Source organism: Manis pentadactyla, chromosome 6, assembly GCF_030020395.1.
Source record: "Manis pentadactyla isolate mManPen7 chromosome 6, mManPen7.hap1, whole genome shotgun sequence".
Classification (NCBI taxonomy): Eukaryota; Metazoa; Chordata; class Mammalia; order Pholidota; family Manidae; genus Manis; species Manis pentadactyla.
In genome coordinates this window covers 90,440,809-90,467,839 of record NC_080024.1, presented here as the reverse complement: position 1 = coordinate 90,467,839, position 27,031 = coordinate 90,440,809, and the positions used below count along the sequence as shown (strand labels likewise).

The 27,031-nt window shown below is 39.3% G+C and overlaps 1 protein-coding gene and 1 pseudogene across 1 annotated transcript in view; both read right to left on the bottom strand.

Moving 5' to 3' along the window:
• Positions 1-274: 274 nt before the first annotated feature.
• On the bottom strand, positions 275-25,111 carry LOC130684202 (iron-responsive element-binding protein 2-like; annotated as a pseudogene).
• A 221-nt stretch (positions 25,112-25,332) lies between these two features.
• LOC130684201 (uncharacterized) overlaps positions 25,333-27,031 on the bottom strand; it is a 169,638-nt gene continuing 167,939 nt past the window's right edge. The window contains exon 3 of the mRNA XM_057504328.1: positions 25,333-25,970. Within this exon, the coding sequence (XP_057360311.1) occupies positions 25,333-25,970 (638 nt within the window). The remainder of the gene's footprint in view (positions 25,971-27,031) is intronic.

Genomic DNA, 27,031 nt, shown 5'->3' with positions numbered 1-27,031 from the left:
TAACCCCTGATGGAGCAAATCAGACAAAAGGGGTTAAATAAACTAACACTGTGCACAAGTAATTTTTATTATCAAGCAGGACAGAATCTTCTTTCCTTCTAACATACTGATTTCCTCAAATAAGAAAAGAGTGACCTAGATTTAATCAAATACAGAGTATTAAAGTGAAGCTAGATTAGTACAAAATATTATATAAGATCACAAAAAAGACAAAAATATGATATTCAAATAAGTACAAAAAATCCAAATGAGGAAAATAAACTTTCACAGGATGTTACCGCCAAAAGGAAACATTTAAAACTCTTTGAAGTTTAGTAAGATAAAATTTAAGAATTGATATCAGCAAAAACAGTCCTTTGGTGGCCCAGTCCCTTGAACTTCCTGACCCATATTTCTTTCCTGCTGAAACAATCAGTGGGATACCTTCTTTCTGGTACAGCTCAGCAGCCTCAAACACATCTAGCTATAGAGTCAAACAAACACAAAAATCATTAACACAAATTTTGATATAGTTGGCAACTGCTTAAATACTTTGTATATATACTGACTATCTGTCCTGGTGGAAAATGAATTGTTTTGGGAGCTGGTTTTCCAATAAACTTATTAAAAAGCTTGATATTTGCAAAGGTTTCTCTTGTCATTACAGCATCATTACCTCTTCGGACTCCGTAAGAGTTGAATTCATGAGGGGTAAGGCTACAGGAAAATTATGTAAGTAATTTAATTTCAGGTGGAAAATAATCACGTACTACTGAATTGTAAAACTTACTCAAAACATTTTTTATTATGGATAATTTCAAGTATGTACAAAAGTAGGGCAAACAGAACAGTGAATCAACAAGCAGGTGCCTCTCATCACATTGTAATAATCAAATCATGGACTCTGTTTCTTCCATAATTATCCCCTATTACATTATTTTGAGGAAAACACATTTTAGTTGTATCTATTTCAGTATGTTCCTCTAAAAGATTCGGACTCGTAAAATACTATCCTGATACCAAAAAAAGCCCCCACAGTTTCTTAATATCAGAGAGCCAGTCAATATTCAAATGTCCCTGAATTTCCCCATGATTCATTTGTTGTTGGTTTGTTCAATTCAGGCAGGGTCCAAATATGCTTCATATATTCATTCAGTCAATCTCTTAATCTTCACATCTGCTTTCCCTTCTTGCCCCTCTTGTACTTTTTCTGAAGGAAACAGGTCACTGGTTGTAGTTTCCTGCATTCATACTGTGCCAACTGCATTCCCACGGTGTCATTCCCAATCCTCTGTCACTTTATTTCCTGTAAACAAGATGTCAGATCCAATGGCTTGATAATATTTGGGTTTTTAACGTTAATTTGTGTAACAGGCCTCATAGGTCAAACATCCATTGGAGGCACATGATACCCAGTTGTCTCTTTCTGGAATGTTACCAGGGACTATCATCACTGTCCCGATTAAATCTTTCATTAGGGATTACACAACAGTGATACTCATCACTCCTCCTCCAACTTTTAGCTGCAAAACTTCTATAAAGACAAATGTCCTTCATCAATGATTAGGTTATACTGAAATTCATTCCACATGGTAAAGACTGTTTACAAATCTATGACTGTTAAGTAATCAGATGGTTCCCTACCAACTTCCAGAGGTAAGTTGGTCTGTTTTTTTCTTTCAGTATTATTATAAACTCAGAGACTAAAATGCATGATTTAATCCATCCCAGTTAGTATTTTTTACTGATGCTCAGCATGTCCCATCTTTAAGCAGTGGCAGGTTCAAATTGGTTCCTGAGACCTTTTCACAGAAGCCCTGTAGTTTCTGGCAGCTATTTCTCACTGGGAAAAATATAGACATTTTCCAGACCCAAATTTGGAATCAATCATCTCTCCAAGAAGCACTGGTTGTTTGTACGGGTTTCCCCTCCTATCTGGAAGAGAATGTTCCAACATAACCATTCATAAACCAAAACAGCATCCAGTGCAGGGCATCTCCTGATTTCTGGAGGGTCACATCCCTCCACTTTTGCCATAGACCTACGCTAGCACTTGCCTTTTTGCTAATGGAAAGAAATCCGAAGAGGATTTTCACTTCCACGAAAAAAGCTGTTACCACACCAATGTAGGTCTTTTGTGAAAACAAAGTGGTGTGACTTGAGCTTCTGGAAAGCTGAGATACCTGTACAGTGCTATGGCATTCAGACACCATAATCTGGGTGTTAATGGGCTGGACTGGTCACCAGGACAAGAAACAGCTAAGCATCTCAACAACAGCTAAGTGTCTGTTCGGCCTTTTATGTAAAGGCAATAAATATTCTAAATTTGTACACTTAAATGTTTTTATAATGGAGGTGGGGGTGGGGGATGGTTCATATGTCTATTTAAAAAAATTCTGATTTATGAGAAGTACTGGATTAAATATTCTAAGATCTGAAATTACAATAAATATAAAAACTGTGTCTTGGAAAGTGGTGGCTCCTTTTTTTTGAGGGTTGGCAGCAATGTCACAATTACGACCAAGATGGAAATCACAACCAACAAATATCTGGGAAAAAGAAAATTTACCTTATTTCTCAACACTGTATATAAAAGCTAAGTGGGTAACAAACTGATTCATCTTCGTGAAGTTTTACCAAAGGCAGCTGCTATTAGTAATTTCTACCAAAGTACTTTAATTCACACCAAACTACAGTTAACTGGAAAGTAAGTTCAAACACAAAATTCACGACAGCACTGCTGAAACTACAGTAAGAGTTTTCAGGTTTACTACATGACAAACCAAGCCACACGACATGGTCTGTGTATGAGATTTCACTGCAAAGTCTTGTCATTCAAGTAGCACAAGCACCAAGGTTGATCGGGCAGCATGTCCCACCTTCAGCAAACCTGTCTGTGGTGTCAGGATGGCTCTGTAACACCAGAGAGCATTACCATGCACAGAGAAATGAAATAATTTGTTTCTAGTTTCAGATTGTTATCTCCTCTATAAACGATCTTTACATTCATTGATTTATGTAAAATTTTAGACTCAAAAAGCAGGAATTCACTGTCTTTCCATTTGACACAGATCAAGCCTAGCTTCATGCACATGCATCTTATAGTCCACAAAAGACACATTTTAATTTCTAACTAGGGGAGGGTGGTTAAGGTAATTTGACAGGTCAAACCATGATGACTTTTCAACAAAGAAAAATTGAAAAGAGAAGTCTTGCTTCCAATCAGTTGTTTATTTTGGCTACCCCTCTATTAGGGGTGCAATTTAAAACAGCCATTTCAGTTTCTAAAAATGTAAGCAAAAGCAGGTACAACAGGTACTCCAGTTACTGCGTAAGTCACCATGGCAAGCAGACACCTGTGACAGCAGGTACTTCCTGGAGGAACGAACGTGACCAGAAGCCTCTCAATCAGTAAGAAAGGAGACAAAATAAAAGCATCTGAACACCAGGCACACATACCCTCTACTGGCCAAGTATTTAACAGCAGCACTACTCCTCGCAATGCTTCCAGCGGGCGATATATGATCTGTGGTGACACAGTCTCCCAGATGCAGTAGGACGTGGGCATTTTCAATAGACAGCAGTGAAACTGGCTCTTTGGTCTAAAAGGTAAAAAGTTAAAGGCATTTAACTCTTCATGAGTTTTTTTAGTTATAACAACATTAAAAAGATGAAACAGTGATAAAACAGTACTTAACAAGCTTATCAAAAAATGAAGGACATCTGATAGAAGTAAACTTCAAGTCCCATGGAAACAAGAGTGAATATGGTGCTTCTAAGGAATCCCACTGCTTATTTCCCATCTGTGAATATGGTTTTGGTTGGTGAATTAAAAGAAAGATAAAATGGGAGTCATAAAAAGAGGCTTATATAAATGATCAAGGGAATAAAGTATTTATGTTAAAATGAAAAAAATAGGTCTTACTGATTTAGAAATAAAGCTGACAGCACATTCTATAAAATCATGACATTTTGGATGGATTCAATAAAGATTTGCTCATCAAATTCCAACACACCAGATTTTTAGGAGCACTACCCTGTGAGTTAAGTTTCAATAGAAACTGAATGTCAAAATTTGTAGACTCCAAAAATCTAAAAAACTTAAAAATATCTACACAAGTTGCTAAAGAGAGATTGTGTGTGGGTATTGCTGTTGATCTTCAGAATATCGTCATGGACAAAAACCGCTACTTCTTTCAATGCACGTCCCACATCACAGTGTGATATTTTCAAACTACACTTATAACCCTTGCCACCTGCACCACCACCCCAGCAGTCCAGCCATCATCGCCTTTCCCTCTGGATTCTGCTGTCACTGGTCTTCCTGCTTCTACCCAACCTTCACCCCAAAGAAAGTCTCAATACAAAGAGCAACCCTTTTGAGTATGACACTCCTCTGTTCGAAACCTTCCCATGGCTCCCACTCCCCGTGTCACTTCACTCAGAGTACAAGACTACATTTTAACATTGGTCTAAAGTTCCCTATGTACTGGGACCTCCATTTCTGACATCGTTTCCTACCACTATCCTTATTTCCCATGCTCTAGCCACACTGCCCTCCTTGAGGCCTTTACCCTGATTTCTCCACCGGGCAGCCCTCTTCTTTGTCCAGATATATGGCTAACTTATTCACATCTTTCAAAGTTTTGCTCAAATGTCATATTTTCAACCACTCTATATAAAATTACAATCTACTCCCCAAATTTTGCACAATTGGTTCTTTTTACCCTGATCATATATATTTTTTCATTACCACTTACCACTTTTTAGCATAATATGTAATCTACCTAGTTATTCTGCTAATGGTTCACTGCCTTCCTCTCCCCATGAGAATGTTGGGTTTTGTTAACTGATGAAATCTGCATACCTAGAAGAGTGCCTGACACACAGCAGAGACTCAGTAAATATTTGTTAAGTGAATAAACACTTTTTGTGCCCTCATATTTATATTTTCCATTATTAAAAAAAAGTGTGACTATATGTATTTACTTGTAGGTGTAAAAGACATCCCTGGGACGATGCTTAAAAAACTGACAAGCACTGGTTGCCTCTGAGGAGGTGAAGCAGGAGGACAGGCATGGGTGAGACAGACTCATTGCACCATCTTTCTTTTGAAATCTGAACCATCTGAGTGGGCTAACAGAGCAGTTTATATGAAGTGTGCCCATATTCAAGATGCCAAATGTAAATGCTTGCTACATATTTCTAATAGGTAAAAAAATAAATCTATTCTGTTACTCTAAGCTATTCTCTCAGATACTAGAGATTTCCAGATACAAAATGACTATCACTCATTAAAACGTATGTGTTCAAAATAATGTAATCTAAAATTTTATTCTATTCAGAAAGCAGGATGTGTGAAATAAAGAAAACATCGACACTTCACTGAACTGCTGAAGAAATGAGACTCTTACCTCTATTTCCTCTTTTCATGTTTTAAACATGGACAATATAACATGCTCTTCCTCTATCTGATGAACTTCTTCTCGAGGAGGCTAAATATTATGTAGGTAAATGTTCTTGCCAGTAGTGTCAGTACCTGTTTAAAATATTTTAGTATGAGATTCAAGACATTCACATCGCCAAAGGAATTATCATACAAACTAAGTAAATTACTCAACAGCAGACTGCTTTAGGCATAAGCAGCTGAAGGAAGCAACTATGCCCATTTTACTTTCTTCATATAAACACAGAAATGAATGACGATGCATTACACCAAGAGGTCCTGAAATGATCAAATAATGGCTGATCTAAGAAACATTTCAAAAATACAACAGCCTCTGGGAAAAAAGTGTGCGCAGGGACATATGTATGCAGATAAAGGAAGAGATACCTAAAGGCTCGGTCTGGAAATCTATATTCACTGTACCCGCTATGGCATAAGCCACCCAAGGGTGGAGAGGCAAGATAGTTGGCATGGACACAATCACAAAGACGACCTTCAAAATTTTTGTTTCCAGATAAAACTCCACAGGTAACCAAATCACCCTGAAGAAAAACACACACAAACAATATATATTCTAGAGATGGTACAAATTTGGATAATTATATATACATAAACAATCTCAAATATTGTACTTCTGAGGACAAGATAACCAAAACATATTCTACCAATTATTACAGAACTATCAAAACTGTAAATAAACTAATTCCTGGTGTTATTCTTTGAGAATCATTTTAAGATTGACAGGTTACTATTCCCACAGAATATATATAGGTCTACAGAAATACAAATGTCAATATACATTTTCTGTAATTTATTAATAAAACAGAGTTCGTTATCTTATTGAGTGACACATTTTACCTGTTTGACTGCATTTAAAATGGCTTCTGATAAGGGTGCTGTGTTTCCCACACATGCTGAACATCCATAGCCAACTATTTCAAATCTGCATTTCAAAACAGAAATATGACTGGACAGAACGTCACAGCATTTGTGAAGACACGACAAGCCTTATCTCTTATTTCCACCTTTGTAATAAGATCACTGAAGAGAATATTCATGACAGATGGATCAACCTTCATCGGCATGTCTACTCCGGTTTCTGAGCAACCAAGCCTGACTCTCCCTCTCGGGCATGCAGCCTGCACTGGATGCCAACCATTGAAGTCCTGATGCTTAGGACAAGCCCTAGTCAGGATTGGTAACTAACTCTGCAGAGAGCCAATCACACTACACAAGAAAACTCCTCAGCTACTACTTGCTAGGAACATAACATGAGCACTCAAAAAACTGATGCTGTACTTCTGCCTGAGGGTTTAAACTACAAAGCCTCAAGACAGCCTGGCTTTAACAAGCTGACCAAAGCTCACCAAAGAGGCGCTGGAGTTGGGTCCTCTGACAGGAACAAATCTTCCCATTCTTAACCAAAAAAAGTCCCTGACAAAAATCCCAAGATGATATAACTAAAAAACTGTAGGTAAAATCCTCAAAATTACCTCCAGCTGCCCTTCTAAAAGCAAAAAGAAAATCTAAAATGTATCTCTCTTGCAAAGGAATTGACTACTTATGTAGGGTATGTTCCAAAATAGACACTGAATATAGCTAGCCACAATTTATTTTTCTGAGTATGTAAGAAATGTAAACGTATTTTCCCCACAGTTCAGGGACAACTTCACCTGTGCTTATTTAATAGACCCCAGCACATCACAAGCCCCAATCAAGACAATTTACTCAGTTAATAAAACAACCTGTAAGAGTTCACTCTTCCTGTCTTCCCAACTCATGGAAATTACACTCTACATGGTACCATGGCATATATGGCCGGCCACTGCTACTTGGTTTTACTTGTGCATTTTGTCTTTCCATCCTTAATCTCGAATCCACATTTCCTACTTCTGCAGCCAGCACACTGCTGCTGTGTTCACTGACTATAACCAGTCTTACCTGTGAGTGACAGGGCCTCAAAGATGTGTGACAATGGCGAGGTAACAAGTAAGCTAGAGCACAATTTTTCTAACTTCTTGACTATGAAGGGTTCTAGGAAGCAGCTTCCATCACTGCTGAGTACCAATGTCAGTGTAAAGAGGTGTAACTATCACTTACTTACCCGTGTTTACTAAGGTATGGCAATACTCCATTGGAACTGAGGCAATGTGTAACCATCCCACTGCCTGGAGATAAACTCATTCTGATGTAAGGTTTAACATGCAGACCAGCTTGAACAGCTTTTTTAGCCAAAAGACCTGCACAGTGAACAATGATTCATTACGGTGATGTCTCTCCCTCCTTCCTCACATTAAAGGGGGAAGCGAGAAAGTATTTATTTAACAAGCCAATCTCCATCTCTTGTCAGGGTAAAAGTCCACACTCATGAATTTACTGTCATTATTTTGTCCACTCTATGCTCTTGATTTTTTTCATTTGAAACAAACCACAAGTTGCAGCAGATACACTAGCTTTACATTGTAAATCGTTCACGTGCAGCCTGATGTGGCATGTGCATAAATGGACCAAAGGACGATATGTAGTAATATAATGCACACAGTAACCAATGCATAGTGAGCCTTTTAAAATTCCAGTCATAATAAACAATAATTCAGCATGTATTACACATGACTTTTAACAATGAGTGGTTCTATGTGCATACAACTGATTTCATTTACAATCCTTACCAATCATCTTTTACTCTCAATGGACTATGGCACACTACTATGGAAACTTCACATAGATTATCAAGGGATTCGATCATTATACTTCTAAATTACCAGAAGCAGCAGATACAACCTAAAACTAATAGACATGCAAGTTATGATTTTTTAAAAATTTACCTCCCATGTAATAAAAACAAAATTAGTAACATAAATCAAACCTAGTCTCCTTGAGACCTAATGTTGAAGACCTAAAAATCTCATGAAGTTTCTCAGACACAGACACTGATACTCATGTGTGATATAGAAAAACCACATAACAGAAAAGTAAAAACTAATTTAGGAAAAGACTATGTATGGCCATAAAACACAACCTACCTGCAGAGAGCATGACAGATGGATTGCAGTTATTGATGCACCTGGTAACTGCAGCGATGATGACAGACTCATGGGATAGCTGATAGTCACCTCATTCATAGCGAATAGTGAAGGCATCATTCTGCTTTTCGGCAGCAATTTGGAAGCCTTTAAATCCAACCTATGTAAATTTGCACATAAATATAAACTATGCTTTCTGGATACAAATAGGAAAAAAGACTGGCAGAAAATACAGTAGATCCTTGACATATGATGATGTGACACTGGAAGTTCTGATTATTTGTGAGTGTTGCTAAAGATTCATGATCTTTAGTAGTTAAGATTCAGCTAAAATATGAATTTGAGTAGTCACAATAAGAATTACTAGGTACAGCCAACTACCCAGAATGCAGGTATACCTTGGCTTTATTGTTCTCTGCTCACTGCTGTTCAGGTAATACTCAAGAGATGTACAAATTTTCTTTGTTAACAATGGCCCTGAAGATCTGCTTCAAAATGAGCCTGTGAACCTATGTGTATAAAATAGATGAAGCAAGACTGCCAATGAGTTGTTAATTGTTGAAGTGAAGTACATGGGAATTCAATACACCATTTTGTTCCTGTCTAAGTCTGACATTTTCTCTCTCTCTCTCTCTCTCTCTCTCTCTCTCTCTCTCACACACACACACACACACACAAAGAAATTTTAAGAAAGGAAGGCTCTGAATGCCAGCTACTAGTTCTCAGAATAGAGAAAGTGGCAAGATTGAAGCCATGATTCTCAGAAATTCTGTATAAACCCCAAAGTCAGAGGTCACTTGTTATCAGATTTTGAGAATAATTAGTTACACAGTAGTGTTTTTCTCCTATTCTGGGAAGTCACAAAAGTCTAGAACAGTGCTATTCAACAGAATTTTTCTGTGATGATGTGAATATTTAGTATCTATGCTGTCCAACACAAAAGTGTTAACCACAAGTAACTATCCAGCACCTGAAATGAGGCCACTGTGACTAAGAAACCCATATTTTAATTAATTTAAATTTTAACTTAAAGAGAGACAGTCAACCTCTGCTCCTCACAGTGGACCTGGGTAAACGACTGATCTATACTTTGGTCAGAAGGAAAAATGGGGCTGATGGTGTGTGCTGTAACAAAAAAACACAGCAGATTGACTTTATGGGTCACCTGGCTAGTTCTATATTACTTATTCAACACAAAGTGCACTGACAAGGATATCAATAGAGTGATCTACCTTTTCATTTAAGCAAGCTTGGAAATCACTTTTCATTTCTGTCACAGCAACTCTATCCTGAGGTCTTTTTGGACCACTGACAGATGGAACTATTGAATTCAGATTAATCTGGATCACCTAGATCATGGAGAAAAGGGAAAGGATTTAGAACTTTAAGTAAAGATTCTAACTTAAGGACTAATTTCTGAAGCACACTGAGTTACGTATTCATTCTGACATTCAACCCCAGAAATACAGATTTTTTTAACAACCCCATTTATGAAACATGACAAAAACTGCTAGAAGACTAGCAGAACAATGCACACACTGTCCAACATCAATTGAATAGTCTGTAAAAAATTTTCTGTTCCCCAAATGTTTTTTTTTCCCAGGAAGATGATAAACACTGTCTTCACAGATGTCTGTTGTACAGTGGATGCCTGTGGTGACTATCAACTTTGGCCTCTGAGCTCTAAATTCTCCCTTCTTTGCCTGTTCTGTGACAGTGGAGTTGGGCTCGTGAGCATTTACCCTTTCACGGCCAGTCGGTAGATGGTGGTGGAGGGACACGACAGAGAAAGGGTTTTTCATTTGCTGGTTCCCCAGTGTCTAGCTGGCCAGGCAGGCTCCTGCAGGTCACACTTTTATTCCTTGGTTCAAAAAATTATTTTTTTAAAAACCCCACCTTCCACCTAAGTTTCTATTAATTTCTCTGGTATTTCTATCACTTCCTGTCATCCACTTATCCAGCGTATGTGCAAATTAAGTTTCCCTTCATTGAGACCTTCATGATTCCTCTACAACCCCGCTTGTTCTGAATGACCTTGACCACAAACCTGCTTTTCTTATGCCTTCATTTCTCGGGTCCAGGTGATCGTAGTCTTTGTGTTTAAAAGTGGGATTCATGAGTTTCTCTTGAAATCAATTTCTTGATGGGTTATAGCTTTATTTCTTAATATGGTCAGGTTTTTAATAAGCAAATGTATTCCATTTTATTTTACCACTACCACATTTCTACTTACTTTTTCTTACTCTTTCCTACAATTCTTTCTTCCCTTCTTTGTTTTTTAATGTGGACAAAGCACTAGAGTCAATAAACTGTGGTGAAGTGGACCAGAAAATCCTCACAGAAGTTAGAAGACCCGACCAAAGCAAATTTACACCAATTCAATCCCTATGGGTCCTATACTAGCCTTCAATATGCCAGTAATGTATTCACCTATTTGCCTAACATGTTTCCTGAATATCTACTGTGTGCCAGTCAGTGTTCTTGGAGCTGAAGATGCAATGCAAAAAATAAAAATAAATAAAAATAAATAGTGCAGACACAAGTTCCTGTCCTAATGGAGCCTATGTGTACCTTCCATTTGGAAAGACAGACAAACCAGTACACAAATTAAGATTTCAAGGAGGGATACATGCTATCAAGAACAATACAGCTGGGTGAGAAAATGGATTCCCACCCCCCACAAAAAATATAGCTAACAGTTAAACACACCTATGATAACATCCTGTTGTTTATTTAGATCCTTGACACACTACTAGAAAATGAATGTTATTAAAATTAAGACTCCTGAAAGTGAATACTACCTACTTCAATATAAACACAAATCCTCAACAGATTAGAAACGTTTGCTTAGATTGTAAAATATATTTAACATTTAAGACTGCATAACTGGATATCCCTTTCATAATTGTGGATTTTCACAAAATATAGACATTAACCAGATGCAGACATCATCAAAACTGGTATTTTGGGAGGATATTATATTGATCATGAAGTAGAAAAAATTAGAGTGCTAAATTAAGAGTCAATTTTGTACTTTAAATACTAAAAATTTAGACCCCATAAAAAGTTGAAAAATTCACTGTAATAGAAATCTATGTAAAATTAATTAATTAAATGAGACTCACATACCCATAAGCTTGTTAAATAGTAATAATGGCTAAAATTTATTGAGCACTTACTATGTGCCTGAGGCTGTTCTAATGAATTTGTGTTTGATCTTTAAAGAATCCTGAGTTAGATAGGATCTTCCTATCTTAGAGATGGGGAAAATGAGGCAGAAAAGCTAAATAAAGTGCCCAATGTTACAAAACTAATAAATTTTAGGGCTGGGATTCAAACCCAGGTGGTTAGGCTCCAGAATTTACACTCTTCACTACTACTTGGGTTATTCTGTATATACTTGGGAGTACTCAGGCGTTCCTGAATTATTCTGGTTATTGCTAAACAATTTCACAGCTTTAAGGTATGCTTCCATTGACTTGAGTTTGTCTTTATCAAAACCTAAAAAGAAGATTAATAACAAAAATCAAGTAAGGAATTGTGAAATCTTTGGGGGTAGGGTTCTTCATTCCAATGATGAGCAAGAAACAAATATTCCAGATTACAAAATACTCAGAATAGATTTCTTTCCAAATTAATATTTGATATTATTCTCAAGAGTAAAGTTTACCCTTCATGAAAACGCTACTTGCTAAAAACACCTACCAGCCCTTACTTAAAAGTTAATCACTGATGATAAATACTGAGAAACTTCTATAAGACTCGCAAAAAATATTATTTGCAAAAGAAAAACCAGTAATAAAACCGAACATAATAAATTACTATCCACCATGAAGGAAGAAATCCATCACTTTCCATAAACAATAAACAATATTAATAGTTAAAATGAAAGAATAAAGTGAAAGTTAAGAACAGTTTTACAGAGAAAAAGCAGAAATTAAAGAATTTAGATGTTGATATTAAAAGTTTCCAATTGAACATTGGGGTGGTTGTCTGTAAGCCTGATGAGAAGTAAAGTGACTTATGCAGGTGGTCTTTCCGCAGGATTGTCACAGAACACATCCTCCAAGTTATAAGTTCTTCTCACAATGTAACAGTAACATTCCTCCAGCAAGGGGTGGGGTCTGTGTTCCCCCTGCACCAAAGCAGTGTGATTTCCAGAAGGCTGGCTGTCTCTGTGTCCTCAGACCACTGGATTCCTAAAGCCACCACATGAGAAAGCCCAGACCCATGTAGAAGCCACCCATCAAAATCCAGCTTGGAGAAATCTCAGCATTTTATGAGGACTAATCCCTCTCCAGGAATCCAAATGAATTGTTATTCATTTTGCCATGTGACTTATAATAATCTTCTCCCAAAATGAAAAATACTAGAATATATTCCCCAAATATATGTATGATTAGAGATTAGGAGTTCAACAATGATCTCTTTAAAAGAGGAAGAGGGGCAATTTAAAAACAAAACAAAACAAAATGAAAAAAACAGGCAATAGGCTGATAGACACTGAGAAGTCACTGGTGGTTACCATGGGGGAGGAATTGGGGTTGGTGGGTGAAACAGAGAGTCACAAAATCTCAATCATAATATAAATTAGTCACAGACATGAAAGTACAGCATATAGTCAACAGTTCTGGGGTGAGCATTTAATGATGTATGTAAGTGTTGAATCACTGTGTTGTATACCTGAAACCAATATAAGATTGTATAGCAACTATGCTTCAATAAAAAAACAAAATTGTTTTTACTTAAAAAAAAGAGGAAGTGGATCAAAATAAGAAAAGAGATCCCGCTTTTTAAAAACAAGGGGCCTTATGTAGTATCAACACATTGTGGGTTTTCAGGTACTTCTTATAATACATAAACTACTCAACATAAGAGTGGTAAAAACTCCTAGCTAACCAGGCTACAGAAGATTCGGAACTTGTAACCCTGTGCTGCTTTTCACCAAATCACGTGCTTCTTACTGTCAGAGCACTGGGTCCCAAACTCTTTGTCTGGTGACCACCTATTCCTGTTAAAAGAACAGATGAGAATATTCTCAAGCTTGACTCCCATTAAACTGCAACCTCTGATCCCTAAGCAGAATGGAGGTCTCCATCATTATGGGGAAAAACAAAGCTGAAGGTAGGCAGTATAGATAATCCCTTTACGTTGCCGTAAATGGGCCCCAGGGAACCAGGAACAGACCAGACATCTGGGAAGTTTATTATGCATTTTATGCATTCTTTTAAAATAAGACAATTTCATGAATAACTAAATAACATGTACAAGAATAGTGACTTACTATAGAATATTTCAGAGACACACACTGGAAATGTAACAAGTTTAACCTAAATGATCTTGCTTCTTACCTGTATGTTATAAATGTTTTAAAGTCACATTGTCAACAGGGAAAAAGCTGAGGATAGCACCATATTCTGGACACATATTTGCTATTGTAGTTTGATCCACTATAGATAATTGTGAAACTCCACTTCCAAAAAACTCAACAAACTTTCCAGCCACTTCTACATGCCTGAGGTGCTAATAAAGGGACACACATAAATACACAAAATCAGCAATAAGATAAGCATGGTTTCTTTGAAATCTACAAAATCTAATTTTTAACTCTTACTAGTGACGGTGAAGGAAAGAGATCCACTTGTTCTTATGAAACAGGAACTCCTTCCGGTTTTGCAGGTGTTTTAAGATAAACTGTCAATAGAAGAGTGGTCCAATGTCACTGTTAGGAGAGAAAAGGGCCTGAAAACTCAAAATGGCTAAGATTTACATTTTAATGTCTCGTAAATAAAGGTATACCTTAGAATCAATGGTGAGTCTGTTAGCTGGCAGTCTTTCTTAGCAGTATTTTAAATAAGGTTGTGTCTATCCATTAATGGCATCGTAAATTGGATGAAATAGTAATATACAGATGAACTGTATTTTTAAAAAAATTACATGTTGGCTATAAAAATTCTTCAAATTCCAACTATAGCATCACTAGTTTCTACAGCACATTAAATTTTACACCACAAATATTTACAGCATCATTAATTATAGGTAAATTCCATTTTGATAACATTTAAGATGTGGCTTCAAAATTCCTTCTAAAATCATTTTTCTTAGTTTTTACCAAGAACCAAACAGCTACTCACCTGTTCTAAATTATAAAATGGTCTTGGATTGGTACAGTGAGGCAACTAGGGAGGGGACTAAAAATGAAACAGCCTTCAACCTGGGAACAATACTAAGTCCAAACATCTCAGAGGTGGTAGGGGTCACTTAATCCAAACGACTTAAGATATAGGAACTCAAGCCTAGGAGAAAGATGTTTGTTTAAATTCATGAAGATGAGAGCAATACAGATTAGATATACCAAACCAACTGCTACTTTCACCAAATTAATGAGGTACCACAATATACACTGTGAAAACCAAGATAAAATCAGTCCTATGAAGACCATGAATAGAACTTCAAAGAAGAAAAAGAATTCAATAAATGTAAACATATGTAACAGATTGAAATTTTCTATGAACTAAAACATCAAAAATAGATCATAATATTGCTAAGAAAAAAATACAGCCAGAGGGCTCTAAAGGCAAGATTAATTATCAGTATGTCTAAAGGAAAGAATTGATTCCTCTAAAAATATAATGGCATATTCCTTTTCCTTTGGGATAACCCTACAATTCTCAATTTAACTTTGTGATCTTTTGGTACCATACATGGAATCAATCATTTTTCCTAAGATGTCAAAATCTTTTTTAGAGGTGGAGCCAAGATGGCGGCATGAGTAGAGGAGCAGAAATCTCCTCCCAAAACCACATATATGTTTGAAAATACAACAAAGACAACTCTTCCTGAAAGAGAGACCAGAAGACCCAGGAAAACAACCAGACTACATCCACACCTGCGAGAACCCAGCATCTCACGAAGGGGGTAAGATACAAGCCGCAGCCAAGTGGGACCTGAGCGCCCCTCACACCAGCTCCCCAGCGGGAGGAGAGGAGTCAGAGAGGGAGGGAGAAGGAGCCCAGGACTGCTAATCAGCCAGCCCTTGCCATCCGCACTGGACCGCAGACAGTGCATGTGTGGGGTGCTGGATACTAGGGAAAAAGGACAGTAAGATCTGTGAGTAGGTCCCGGCAGCCGGTGCCCCAGGGAAAAAGAAAAGCGAGTGCTTTTTGGAAGTGTTAAAGGGACAGGGACCACACAGCCAGACGGAAGCGTCCTGGGACACTTAGTCCAGCAGCAGGGAACTCCGGGCACCCTAAACCCCTGGATATCAGGGCAGGTCAGACAGAGGTCCCTCACAGAGATAAACAGCCTCCCAGCCGTTTCCCCTCCAACGTGGCTCCGCAATATCGGAGCAGCGGCCCGAGGCAGGCCATGCCCACAGCAACAGCAGAGATAAACTCCATAGCGGCCGGGCAAGAATCAGAAGCCGCGTCTGCATGCAGCTGCCCAGCACAAGCCACTAGAGGTCACTGTTCTCCCAGGAGAGGAAGGCCACAAACCAACAAGAAGGGAAGTTCTTCCAGCCGTCACTCGTGCCAGCTCTGCAAACTGTCTCTATCAAAATGAAAAGGTAAAATTTGAGGCAGACAAAGATTACAGAGTCAACACAGGAGAAGGAGACAGACCTAACCAGTCTTCCTGAGAAAGAATTCAAAATAAAAATCATAAACATGCTGACAGAGATGCAGAGAAATATACAAGAGCTAAGGGATGAAGTCCGGAGGGAGATTACAGATGTCCGGAAGGAGATTACAGAAGTGAAACAAACTCTGGAAGGATTTATAAGCAGAATGGGTAAGATGCAAGAGGCCACTGATGGAATAGAAAGCAGAGAACAGGAACACATAGAAGCTGACACAGAGAGATAAAGAATCTCCAGGAATGAAACAATATTAAGAGAACTGTGTGACCAACCAAAAGGAACAATATCCGCATTAAAGGGGTACCAGAAGAATAAGAGAGAGAAATAGGGATAGAAAGTGTCTTTGAAGAAATAATTGCTAAAAACTTCCCCAAACTGGGGGAGGAAATAATCGAACAGACCATGGAAATACACAGAACTCCCAACAGAAAGGACCCAAGGAGGACAACACCAAGACACATAATAATTAAAATGGCAAAGAACAAGGACAAGGACAGAGTTTTGAAGGCAGCTAGTGAGAAGAAAAAGATCACCTATAAAGGAAAACTCATGAGGCTATCATCAGACTTCTCAACAGAAACCTTACAGACCAGAAGAGAATGGCATGATATATTTAATGCAATGAAACAGTAGGGCCTTGAACCAAGGATACTGTATCCAGCACGATTATCATTTAAATATGAAGGAGGGATTAAACAATTCCCAGACAGGCAAAAGTTGAGGGAATTTGCCACCCACAAACCAATTCTACAGGGTATTCTAGAGGGACTAGTCTAGAGGGGAGCACTCCTAAGACTAAACAGATGTCACCAGAGAAAATAAAATCACAGAAAAGAAAGCAGACCTACCAAATACAAACTAAAGGCAAAAAATAAAATCAACAACCCACTAAAAGCAGTTAAAGGAAACACGAAAGAGTACAGAATAAAACAACCAACATATAAAGAATTGAGGAGGAGGAATAAGAAGGGAGAGAAGAAAGGAATCTCCAGACAGTGTATATAACAGCTCAATAAGCGAGCTAAGTTAGGCAGGAAGATACTAAAGAAGCTAACCTTGAACCTTTGGTAGACACGAATCTAAAGCCTGCAATGGCAATAAGTACAGATCTTTCAATAGTCACCCTAAATGTAAATGGACTGAATGCACCAATCAAAAGACACAGAGTAATAGAATGGATAAAAAAGCAAGACCCATCTATATGCTGCTTACAAGAAACTCACCTCAAACCCAAAGACATGCACAGACTAAAAGTCAAGGGATGGAAAAAGATATTTCATGCAAACAATAGGGAGAAGAAAGCAGGGGTTGCAGTACTAGTATCAGACAAAATAGACTTCAAAACAAAGAAAGTAACAAGAGATAAAGAAGTACATTACGTAATGATAAAGGGCTCAGTCCAACAAGAGGATATAACCATTTTAAATATATATACACCCAACACAGGAGCACCAGCATATGTGAAACAAATACTAACAGAACTAAAGAGGGAAATAGAATGCAATGCATTCATTTTAGGAGACTTCAACACGCCATTCACCCCATAGGATAGATCCACTGGACAGAAAATAAGTAAGGACACGGAGGCACTGAACAACACACTACAACAGATGGATCTTATAGACATCTATAGAACTCTACATCCAAAAGCAACAGGATACACATTCTTCTCAACTGCACATGGAACATTCTCCAGAAGAGACCACATAGTAGGTCACAAAAAGAGCCTCAGTAAATTCCAAGTGATTGAAATTCTACCAACCAACTTTTCAGACCACATAGGTATAAAACTAGAAATAAATTCTTCAAAGAAACCAAAAAGGCTCACAAACACATGGAGGCCTAACAACATGTACCTAAATAATCAATGGTTCAACGAACAAATTAAAATAGACATCAAGGAATATATGGAAACAAATGACAACAACAACACAAAGCCCCAGCTTCTGTGGGACACAGTGAAAGCAGTCTTAAGAGGAAAGTAAACAGCAATCCAGGCACACTTAAAGAAGGAAGAACAATCCGAAATAAATAGTCTAACATCAGAATTATCAGAACTGGGAAAAGAAGAACAAATGAGGCCTACAGTCAGCAGAAGGAGGGACATAATAAAAATCAGAGAAGAAATAAACAAAATTGAGAAGAATAAAACAATAGAAAAAGTCAACGAAACCAAGAGCTGGTTCTTTGAGAAAATAAACAAAATAGATAAACCTCTAGCCAAACTTATTAACAGAAAAAGAGAATCAACACACATCAACAGAATCAGAAATGAGAATGGAAAAATCATGACAGACTCCACAGAAATACAAAGAATTATTAAAGACTACTATGAAAAGCTATATGCTAACAAGCTGGATAATCTAGAAGAAATGGACAACTTCCTAGAAAAATACAACCTTCCAAGACTGACCACGGAAGAAACACAAAAGTTAAACAAACCAATTACGAGCAAAAAAATTGAAATTTTACTCAAAAAACTACCCAAACACAAAACCCCCGGCCCAATGGATTTACCTCGGAATTTTTCAAACATACAGAGAAGACATAATACCCATTCTCCTTAAAGTTCTCCAAAAAATAGAAGAAGAGGGAATACTCCCAAACTCATTCAATGAAGCCAACATCACCCTAATACCAAAACCTGTCAAAGACCCCACCAAAAAAGAAAATTACAGACCAATATCCCTGATGAATGTAGATGCAAAAATACTCAATAAAATATTATCAAACTGAATTCAAAAATATATCAAAAGGATCATACACCACGTCCAAGTGGGATTCATCCCAGGGATGCAAGGATGGTACAACATTCGAAAATCCATCAACATCATCCACCACATAAACCAAAAGAAAGACAAAAACCACATGATCATTTCCATAGATGCTGAAAAAGCATTTGACAAAATTCAACATTCATTCATGAAAAAAGCCTCTCAGCAAAATGGGTGTAGAGGGCAAGTACCTCAACATAATGAAGGCCATATATGATAAACCCACAGCCAACATCATACTGAACAGCAAGAAGCTGAAAGGTTTTCCTCTGAGATCGGGAACAAAGCAGGGATGCCCACCCTCCTCCCTGTTATTTAACTTAGTACTGGAGGTCCTAGCCATGGCAATTAGACAAAACAAAGAAATACAAGGAATCCAGATTGGTAAAGAAGAAGTTAAACTGTCACTATTTGCAGATGACATGATATTGTACATAAAAAACCATAAAGACTCCACCCCAAAATTACTAGAACTGATATCGGAATACAGCAAAGTTGCAGGATACAAAATTAACACACAGAAATCTGTGGCTTTCCTACACACTAATAATGAACCAATAGAAAGAGAAATCAGGAAAACAACTCCATTCACAACTGCATCAAAAAGAATCAAATAAATAGGAATAATCCTAACCAAGGAAGTGAAAGACCTATACCCTGAAAACAACAAGACACTCTTAAGACAAATTAAAGGGGACACTAAGAAATGGAAACTCATCCCATGCTCTTGGCTAGGAATAATTAATATTGTCAAAATGCCCATCCTTCCCAAAGCAGTATACAGATTTGATGCAATCCCTATCAAATTAATAGCAACATTCTTCAATGAACTGGAACAAATAGTTCAAAAATTCATATGGAAACAACAAAGACAACAAATAGCCAAAGCAAACCTCACAAAGCAGAACAAAGTGTTGGGGGGATCTCACTCCCCAGCTTCAAGCTCTACTACAAAGCCATAGTAATCAAGACAATTTGGTAGTGGCACAAGAACAGAGCCACAGACCAGTGGAACAGATTAGAGAATTCAGACATTAACCCAAACATATATGGTCAATTAATATTTGATAAAGGAGCCATGGATATACAATTGGGAAATGACAGTCTCTTCAACAGAGGGTTTTGGCAAATATGGACAGCTACATGTAAGAGAATGAAACTGGACCATTGTCTAACCCCATACACTAAAGTAAATTCGAAATGGATCAAAGACTTGAATGAAACTCATAAAACCGTAAAACTCTTAGAAAAAAACAGAGGCAAAAATCTCTTAGACATAAACATGAGTGACCTCTTCTTGAACATATCTCCCCAGGCAAGGAAAACAAAAGCAAAAATGAACAAGTGGACTATATCAAGCTGAAAAGCTTCTGTACAGCAAAAGACACCATCAATACAACAAAAAGGTACCCTACATTATGGGAGAATATATTTGTAAATGACAGATCCGATAAAGGCTTGACATCCAAGATATTTAAAGAGCTCATGTACCTCAACAAACAAAAAGTGAATAATCCAATTAAAAAATGGGCAGAGGAGCTGAACAGACAGTTCTCCAAAGAAGAAATTCAGATGACCAACAGACACATGAAAAGATGCTCCACATCACTAGTCATCAGAGAAATGCAAATTAAAAGCACAATGAGATATCACCTCACACCAGTAAGGATGGCTACCACCCAAAAGACAAACAACAACAAATGTTGGTGAGGTTGTGGAGAAAGAGGAACCCTCCTACTCTGCTGGTGGGAATGTAAATTAGTTCAACCATTGTGGAAAGCAGTATGGAGTTTCCTCAAAATGCTCAAAATAGACTTACCATTTGACCCAGGAATCCCACTCCTAGGAATTTACCAAAAGATCGCAGCACTCCAGTTTGAAAGACAGATGCACCACTATGTTAATCGCAACACTATTTACAATAACCAAGAATTGGAAGCAACCTAAGCGTCCATCAGTAGATGAATGGATAAAGAAGATGTGGTACATATACACAATGGAATATTATTCAGCCATAAGAAGAAAACAAATCCTACCATTTGCAACAACATGGATGGAGCTAGAGGGTATTATGCTCAGTGAAATAAGCCAGGTGGAAAGAGACAAGTACCAAATTATTTCACTCATATGTAGAGTATGAGAACAAAGGAAAGACTGAAGGAACAAAACAGCAGCAGAATCACAGAACCCACGAATGGACTAACAGTTACCAAAGGGAAAGGGACTGGGGAGGATGGGTGGATGGGGAGGGATAAGGGGGGGAAGAAGAAAGGGGTAGTATGATTAGCATGCATAATGTGGGGGGTGGGAGAAAGGGAAGGTCTGTGCAACACAGAGAAGACAAGTAGTGATTCTACAACATTTTGCTATGCTGATGGACAGTGACTGTAATGGGGTTTGTGGGGGGTACTTGGTGTAGGGGAGAGCCTAGTAAACATAATATTCTTCATGTAATTTTAGATTAATGATAACAAAAAAAGAAAGAAATGGGGGATTACTTCCTGATAGGATAAAACTAACTGTAAATCAATGATTAATGCATCCTTTACATATCCTTAATTTTGATCTTTTAAAGGGTGTGGGATGATCAGCTATGGAAGTACACTTTTCTGATAATATATCTTTCTCTTTAAAAAAAAGCAGTTCCTGTGTGGTGATCTCCAATAGGTTCTTCACAATGGTATAAAGGTCATATCAAAGTGTGGGCAAAGGGTTTGTTTGTGTTTATACAGAGGATCAAGGCCTAATTTGGCTACCCAGAAAATGAATTAAGATACTATATGAAGAAGATCTTCCAACATCAACATCCTCTGGAAGAGTCATTTCAGAAGATGATCATCAAAAAACTTCAACAAAGACCCTGGCACTGTTGCAGTTGTAGCTGCATTCATCCCACCGGTTCCTGGACTTGCCATTGGAATGAAGAAGGAGATATCTAAGCTGGCCTGTGCATACAGTAAAACAAGAAATTTGACTGGATCTATACTGTTGGAACTCAACCAAGAATTAGGAGAAGGGCAAGTTGCAGTGCTCCAAAATCGTGCGTCTATAGACTATCTACTGTTAAAAGAACATATGGGATGTGAACAGTTCCCAGGAATGTGTTGTTTTAATTTGTCTGATTTTTCTCAAACTATTCAAATTCAGTTAGACATTATCCATCATATCATTGATAAGTTTTCACAAATGCATAGGGTACCTAACTGGTTTTCTTGGTTTCACTGGATATGGCTGGTAATTGTAGGTCTGCTTTTGTTATGTATCTGTATTCCTATTCTGTTAATGTGTGTATGCAATTTAATTAGTAGTTTGTTAAAACCTATACATGCTTATGTTACTCTACAAGAAGATATGTCAAAGAAATAATCAATTTTCCCATGTTTTCTTCTGTCTGCTACTTCTGTAGCTTTTCTTCATCCTAATTACAACCCTTTAGTAGAATTCGTGCCTTATATCGAAAATTACTGAGTATCATAATTCTTCCAAGTGGTAAAGATACCTCAAGACAAATGCTGGGCATAGAAGCCACACGGCATAAATCTGCAAAGAAGTAGAAAGCTATCCTTTTCAAAGAATATTGCTTCTCTCTCACTTACGAACTTTACATTTCCCTGTATGGCCCTGGAAGATGACTGGCTAGCCAGAGACAGGTAAGATTCCTCAAGGGAGGAACAACCTAAGACATGCACAGTTGCAGGGGGGCCATCAGGATAGAAATTGGGGATCAACAGAGGTGAGGCTTAGAACCTCACCCCCCCACCGTTTTGATAGAAATCTTCTGCATCCGTGGATGTTTTGTTGCCCCTGTCTAGCTTGGATTAATACTTAGTCTGTAGGCACAGACCTGATCATCTACATTTGCCCTCTTACAGCACTAAATTATGTTTTCTACCTTTATCTTGCATCTACCTACCACTTCAGCATTTTATTAAAAAACAATAATAATAATAAGGGAGAAATGTGGGATTCACATATAAATCAAGTATTAAAATCAAACGAATAATCATATCTGACTTGATTGTTTAAAGTTCATGATGCGTGATCAAAACTGAAAGTTTCTGTGATATGAATGCCCTTACACTGTTCACCATGTAAGAACTTATTTACTGTGTAAGAAATTGTTCACCATGTAAGAACTTGTTTGTTATGCTTCAGAAGAATGGAGACTGTTGAGAATTAGGCTTGGGGTTGATTAATGATTGTGCATTGAGTCCCCTATACAGAATTTTATTGTTGTTAACAACCATTAGATCAATAAATATGAGAGATGCCCTCTCAAAAAAATATCTTTTTTAATTATGGAAGAAGGATCAATACTAAATGCCAAAAGGGAGCCAATACCGTTTTCTTCTCCTGCAGAGTATCCTGAAAGCTTTCAGACCAATGATTAAACCAAATATACCGAGACTCTCGGAACCAAACTGGAATTACATGTGGAACATTTGCCATGTTCATTCACTTAACAAAATGGGACTCAAATCATTAGAATAAAGTTAGTGAAAAGCTGAAATTTAGGATGGAGTGTTACAAATTCATGTTTACTATTAAACTCTGGAGCACATGTACTGGATGCAGGAAGCCAGTATTAAAAATTCAGAGAAATGCAGCAGCCCAGTTTCAAAAAGACAGATGCACCCCTATGTTTATTGCAGCACTATTTACAATAGCCAAGAAATGGAAGCAACCTAAGCATCCATCAGTAGATGAATGGATAAAGAAGATGTAGTACATATACACAATGGAATATTATTCAGCCATAAGAAGAAAACAAATCCTACCATTTGCAACAACATGGATGGAGCTAGAGGGTATTATGCTCAGTGAAATAAGCCAGGTGGAAAGAGACAAGTACCAAATTATTTCACTCATATGTAGAGTATGAGAACAAAGGAAAACTGAAGGAACAAAACAGCAGCAGAATCACAGAACCCAAGAATGGACTAACAGTTACCAAAGGGAAAGAGACGGGGGAGAATGGGTGGGAAGGGAGGAATAAGGGCGGGGAAAAACAAAGGGGTATTACAATTAGCTCACATAATGTGGGAGGGGTCCCAAGGGGAAGTCAGTTTAGTACAGAGAAGTCAAGTAGTGATTCTATATCAGCTTACTAGGCTGATGGTCAGTGACTGTAATGGGGTATGTGGTGGGGCTACTTGATGACCTGGGGAGTCTAGTAACCATAATGTTGCTCATATAATTGTAGATTGGTTATTGTGAATTGTGCTGTGATAAACATAGGGGTGCACATATCTTTTTTATACTGGTCTGCTGCATTCTTGTATTTATTTACTTATTTATTCATTCATTCATTCATTCACTCATTCATTATCTATCTATCTACCTATCTGTCTATCTATCTTTCTGTCATTAATATATAATTAGATGAGTAACATTATGTTTGCTAGACTCCCCCCATCATGAAGATGCCTCCAGTCACCCCATTGCAGTCACTGTCCATGAGCATAGTAAGATACTGTAGAATCCCTACTTGTCTTCTCTGTGTTGTATAGCCCTCCCTGTGATCCCCACTCCCACATTATACGTGCTAACAGTAATGCACGCTTTCTTTCCCTCTCCCCTTATCTCTCCATTACCAGCTATCCACCCCAGTCCCTTTCCCTTTGGTAACTGTTAGTCCATTCTTGGGTTATGTGAATCTGGTGCTATTTTGCTTATTCAATCTGTGTTCTGCGTGCATGCCCATTGGCTGCCTCCCTTCGATTGATGGCGCTGACTGCCATTTATTGCGCAGAGTCACTCGCAGGCCCGCCCCAGACAGGCGTCCCCCGCGGCCAATGAGTGAGCGCCGACGCAGAGCAGCCCGTCTTTGGGGGCGCCCACAGAACACGTGTTTCAGGCGGCTGCGCAGTAGCTGCAGGCTTTCCCGCCTCCGTGTTCAGTACTCATTAGCTTCGCGAGCACCGCCAGGAGAGGGGTTTCAAACGGCTCCCTCCGTTCTTCTGTCCTCCGGCCCTGTCCGCAGGGGCGACCTGGCGCCCTCAGACAGCCGACTCCTTCGCACCGCGTGCCCGGCGGAGACCAGATGTTGGACCCGCGCTGTCCTCGGCTGTGTCTTCCTCCCGGCACGAATGTGCTGGCAGCACTGACCTCGCTCACCAGCCTCGGATCACCTCTTCGCACTTGCTGGGCCCCCGGCGCCGCCCTCGCCCCTTCTCTTCTCTCCAGTGGCGGGCGAAAGGCGGCGATCGACCAGGACTTGAAGCCGCTGCCCCGGTCGGATGTGAGCCATTACAGCTCTGCCACCTCCAGCCTAGCGCCATGGGGCGGTGCGACCAGGAACCCTGATGCCGCCGTGGGCCTGCCTTCGGCCTCGGTGGCCACTGAGGGGCAGCCGCGCAAGAGCAGCTCGTCCGGCCACAGCGCGTGGTGCAACCTGTCCCATGCCGACCGCATCGCCGAGTCCATCGAGATTGAGAGCTCGGCCGAGAAGTGGCTCACGCTGCCGCAAATCTACGGTGGGTGGTCAAGAGCAGGCCCTAGTTGAAGGATGAAGGCGAAGCGACGGCTCTGTGGGCTGGAAGGTACGTGACCTCGGTGGGCTGCTGGACCCGGATGGGGCGCGGGGACCCCTGTCTCCACCTGAGGTCGCGGTGGAGCCGGTGAGGGCCGTCCATGCAAGTTGCTTGGCGGATACTGCATCGCCCGTGTGACCGGGGAGCGACCGACACTGGTGGTGGACCTGCCGGGCCCAGCCGGGGGTCGGGAGATGGCGCACTCCACCAGAGGGTCTGTCCGGGGAGGGAGGGAGGTGGAGCAAGTGCGCTGAGAAGGCTGTCCGCGCCGCCGCCGATGTCTGCCAGGCAGGGGAGAGGGGCTCGTTGGACCGCTGCTCCTCTGTCTGGGACCGGGCGGTGAAGGCGGCTGCTCTCTGTCTGACCTGGTGCCGCGCCGCCGACCTGCTACCGCCACCTGGGCCGGGGCCACAGGTGGAGGGCACAGGTGAGGCCACGCAGATGTGGAGGCCCGTGGGTGGTTTGCCTTGTGTGGATTTTCTAGGCGGGGGCCTCGAGGGCGAGGGCCGGGGGAGCTGAAGTTCAAGTGGGACCCGCAGTGGGGCGGCGGGGTAGAGGCTGCCCGGAAGGCAGCGCCTTTAGAATTGAAAATTTTTTCATGAGGTACCTCTGGTATTTTCTATTTGTGAATGAAGTTTCTTTACTTTGGTTTGGGAATTGACAGTGCATTTTCTTGTATTTAAAAATTACTGTCTTTCAGTCATTGAGGTTTGTGGTCTACAGCTGAGTAGTTTGCAATTAGCGGCAGAGATTCTGAGACAGGGACCATGGGTATAGTCAGAGTAGCGTGGCGGCCTCTGAAAAAGACCACTACCAAAACTCCGTATTAAACAGTTGAGCGCAGTCAGAGTCACATTAATTCTCTAAAGTAAAATGTCAGACTAGTAGGAGTATAAGCATTGTTCAGTGAAGATGAGTTAAAACTAAAAAGCCAGGAGAAACTTGGCCTGGAATGTGTGAACATCCCCCAGATAAGAAAATAGCTCAGCATGGCCCATGTCTTCATTGTGTCAATTAAATGAGGCTATTGTAAACTTTACTTTAGCCTGCTAAAAGGCCCAGTTTAACTTTAGCTTTGCCTGGATGCTGCTTTTCCTCCTCGAGCCCCTAATGATGTAATATATAACCTGGGCAATTAATACGGCAAGTAAGCCCAGCCACAGACTACATAGTAAAAGGCACGAAGGATCCCATCTTAAAGATGAGATTGCATTTTAGCACTCAGGAAGTTGAGAAGTAAGATTCTTTTTATTATTATTATTAAGGTATTACTGATATACCCCCATTTGAGGGTTTCACATGAAAAACCAATGTGGTTACTACATTCACCCATATTATCGAGTTGCCCCCCCATACCCTATTGCAGTCACTGTCCATCAGTGTAGTAATTTGCCACAGATTCACTTTTTGCCAAGAAGTAAGATATTTTCTTTCATTTATTTATTTATTTTAGTAAGGTATTATTGATATATATTCTCATAAAGGTTTCACATGAAAAAACCATGTGGTTACTACGTTCACCCCTTTATCGTGTTCTGCCCATGCCCCATTGCGGTCACTGCCCATCAGTGGAGTAAGATGCCACAGAGTCAACTGTTTGCCTTCTCTGTGCTGCACTGTCTTCCATTTGATCTCCC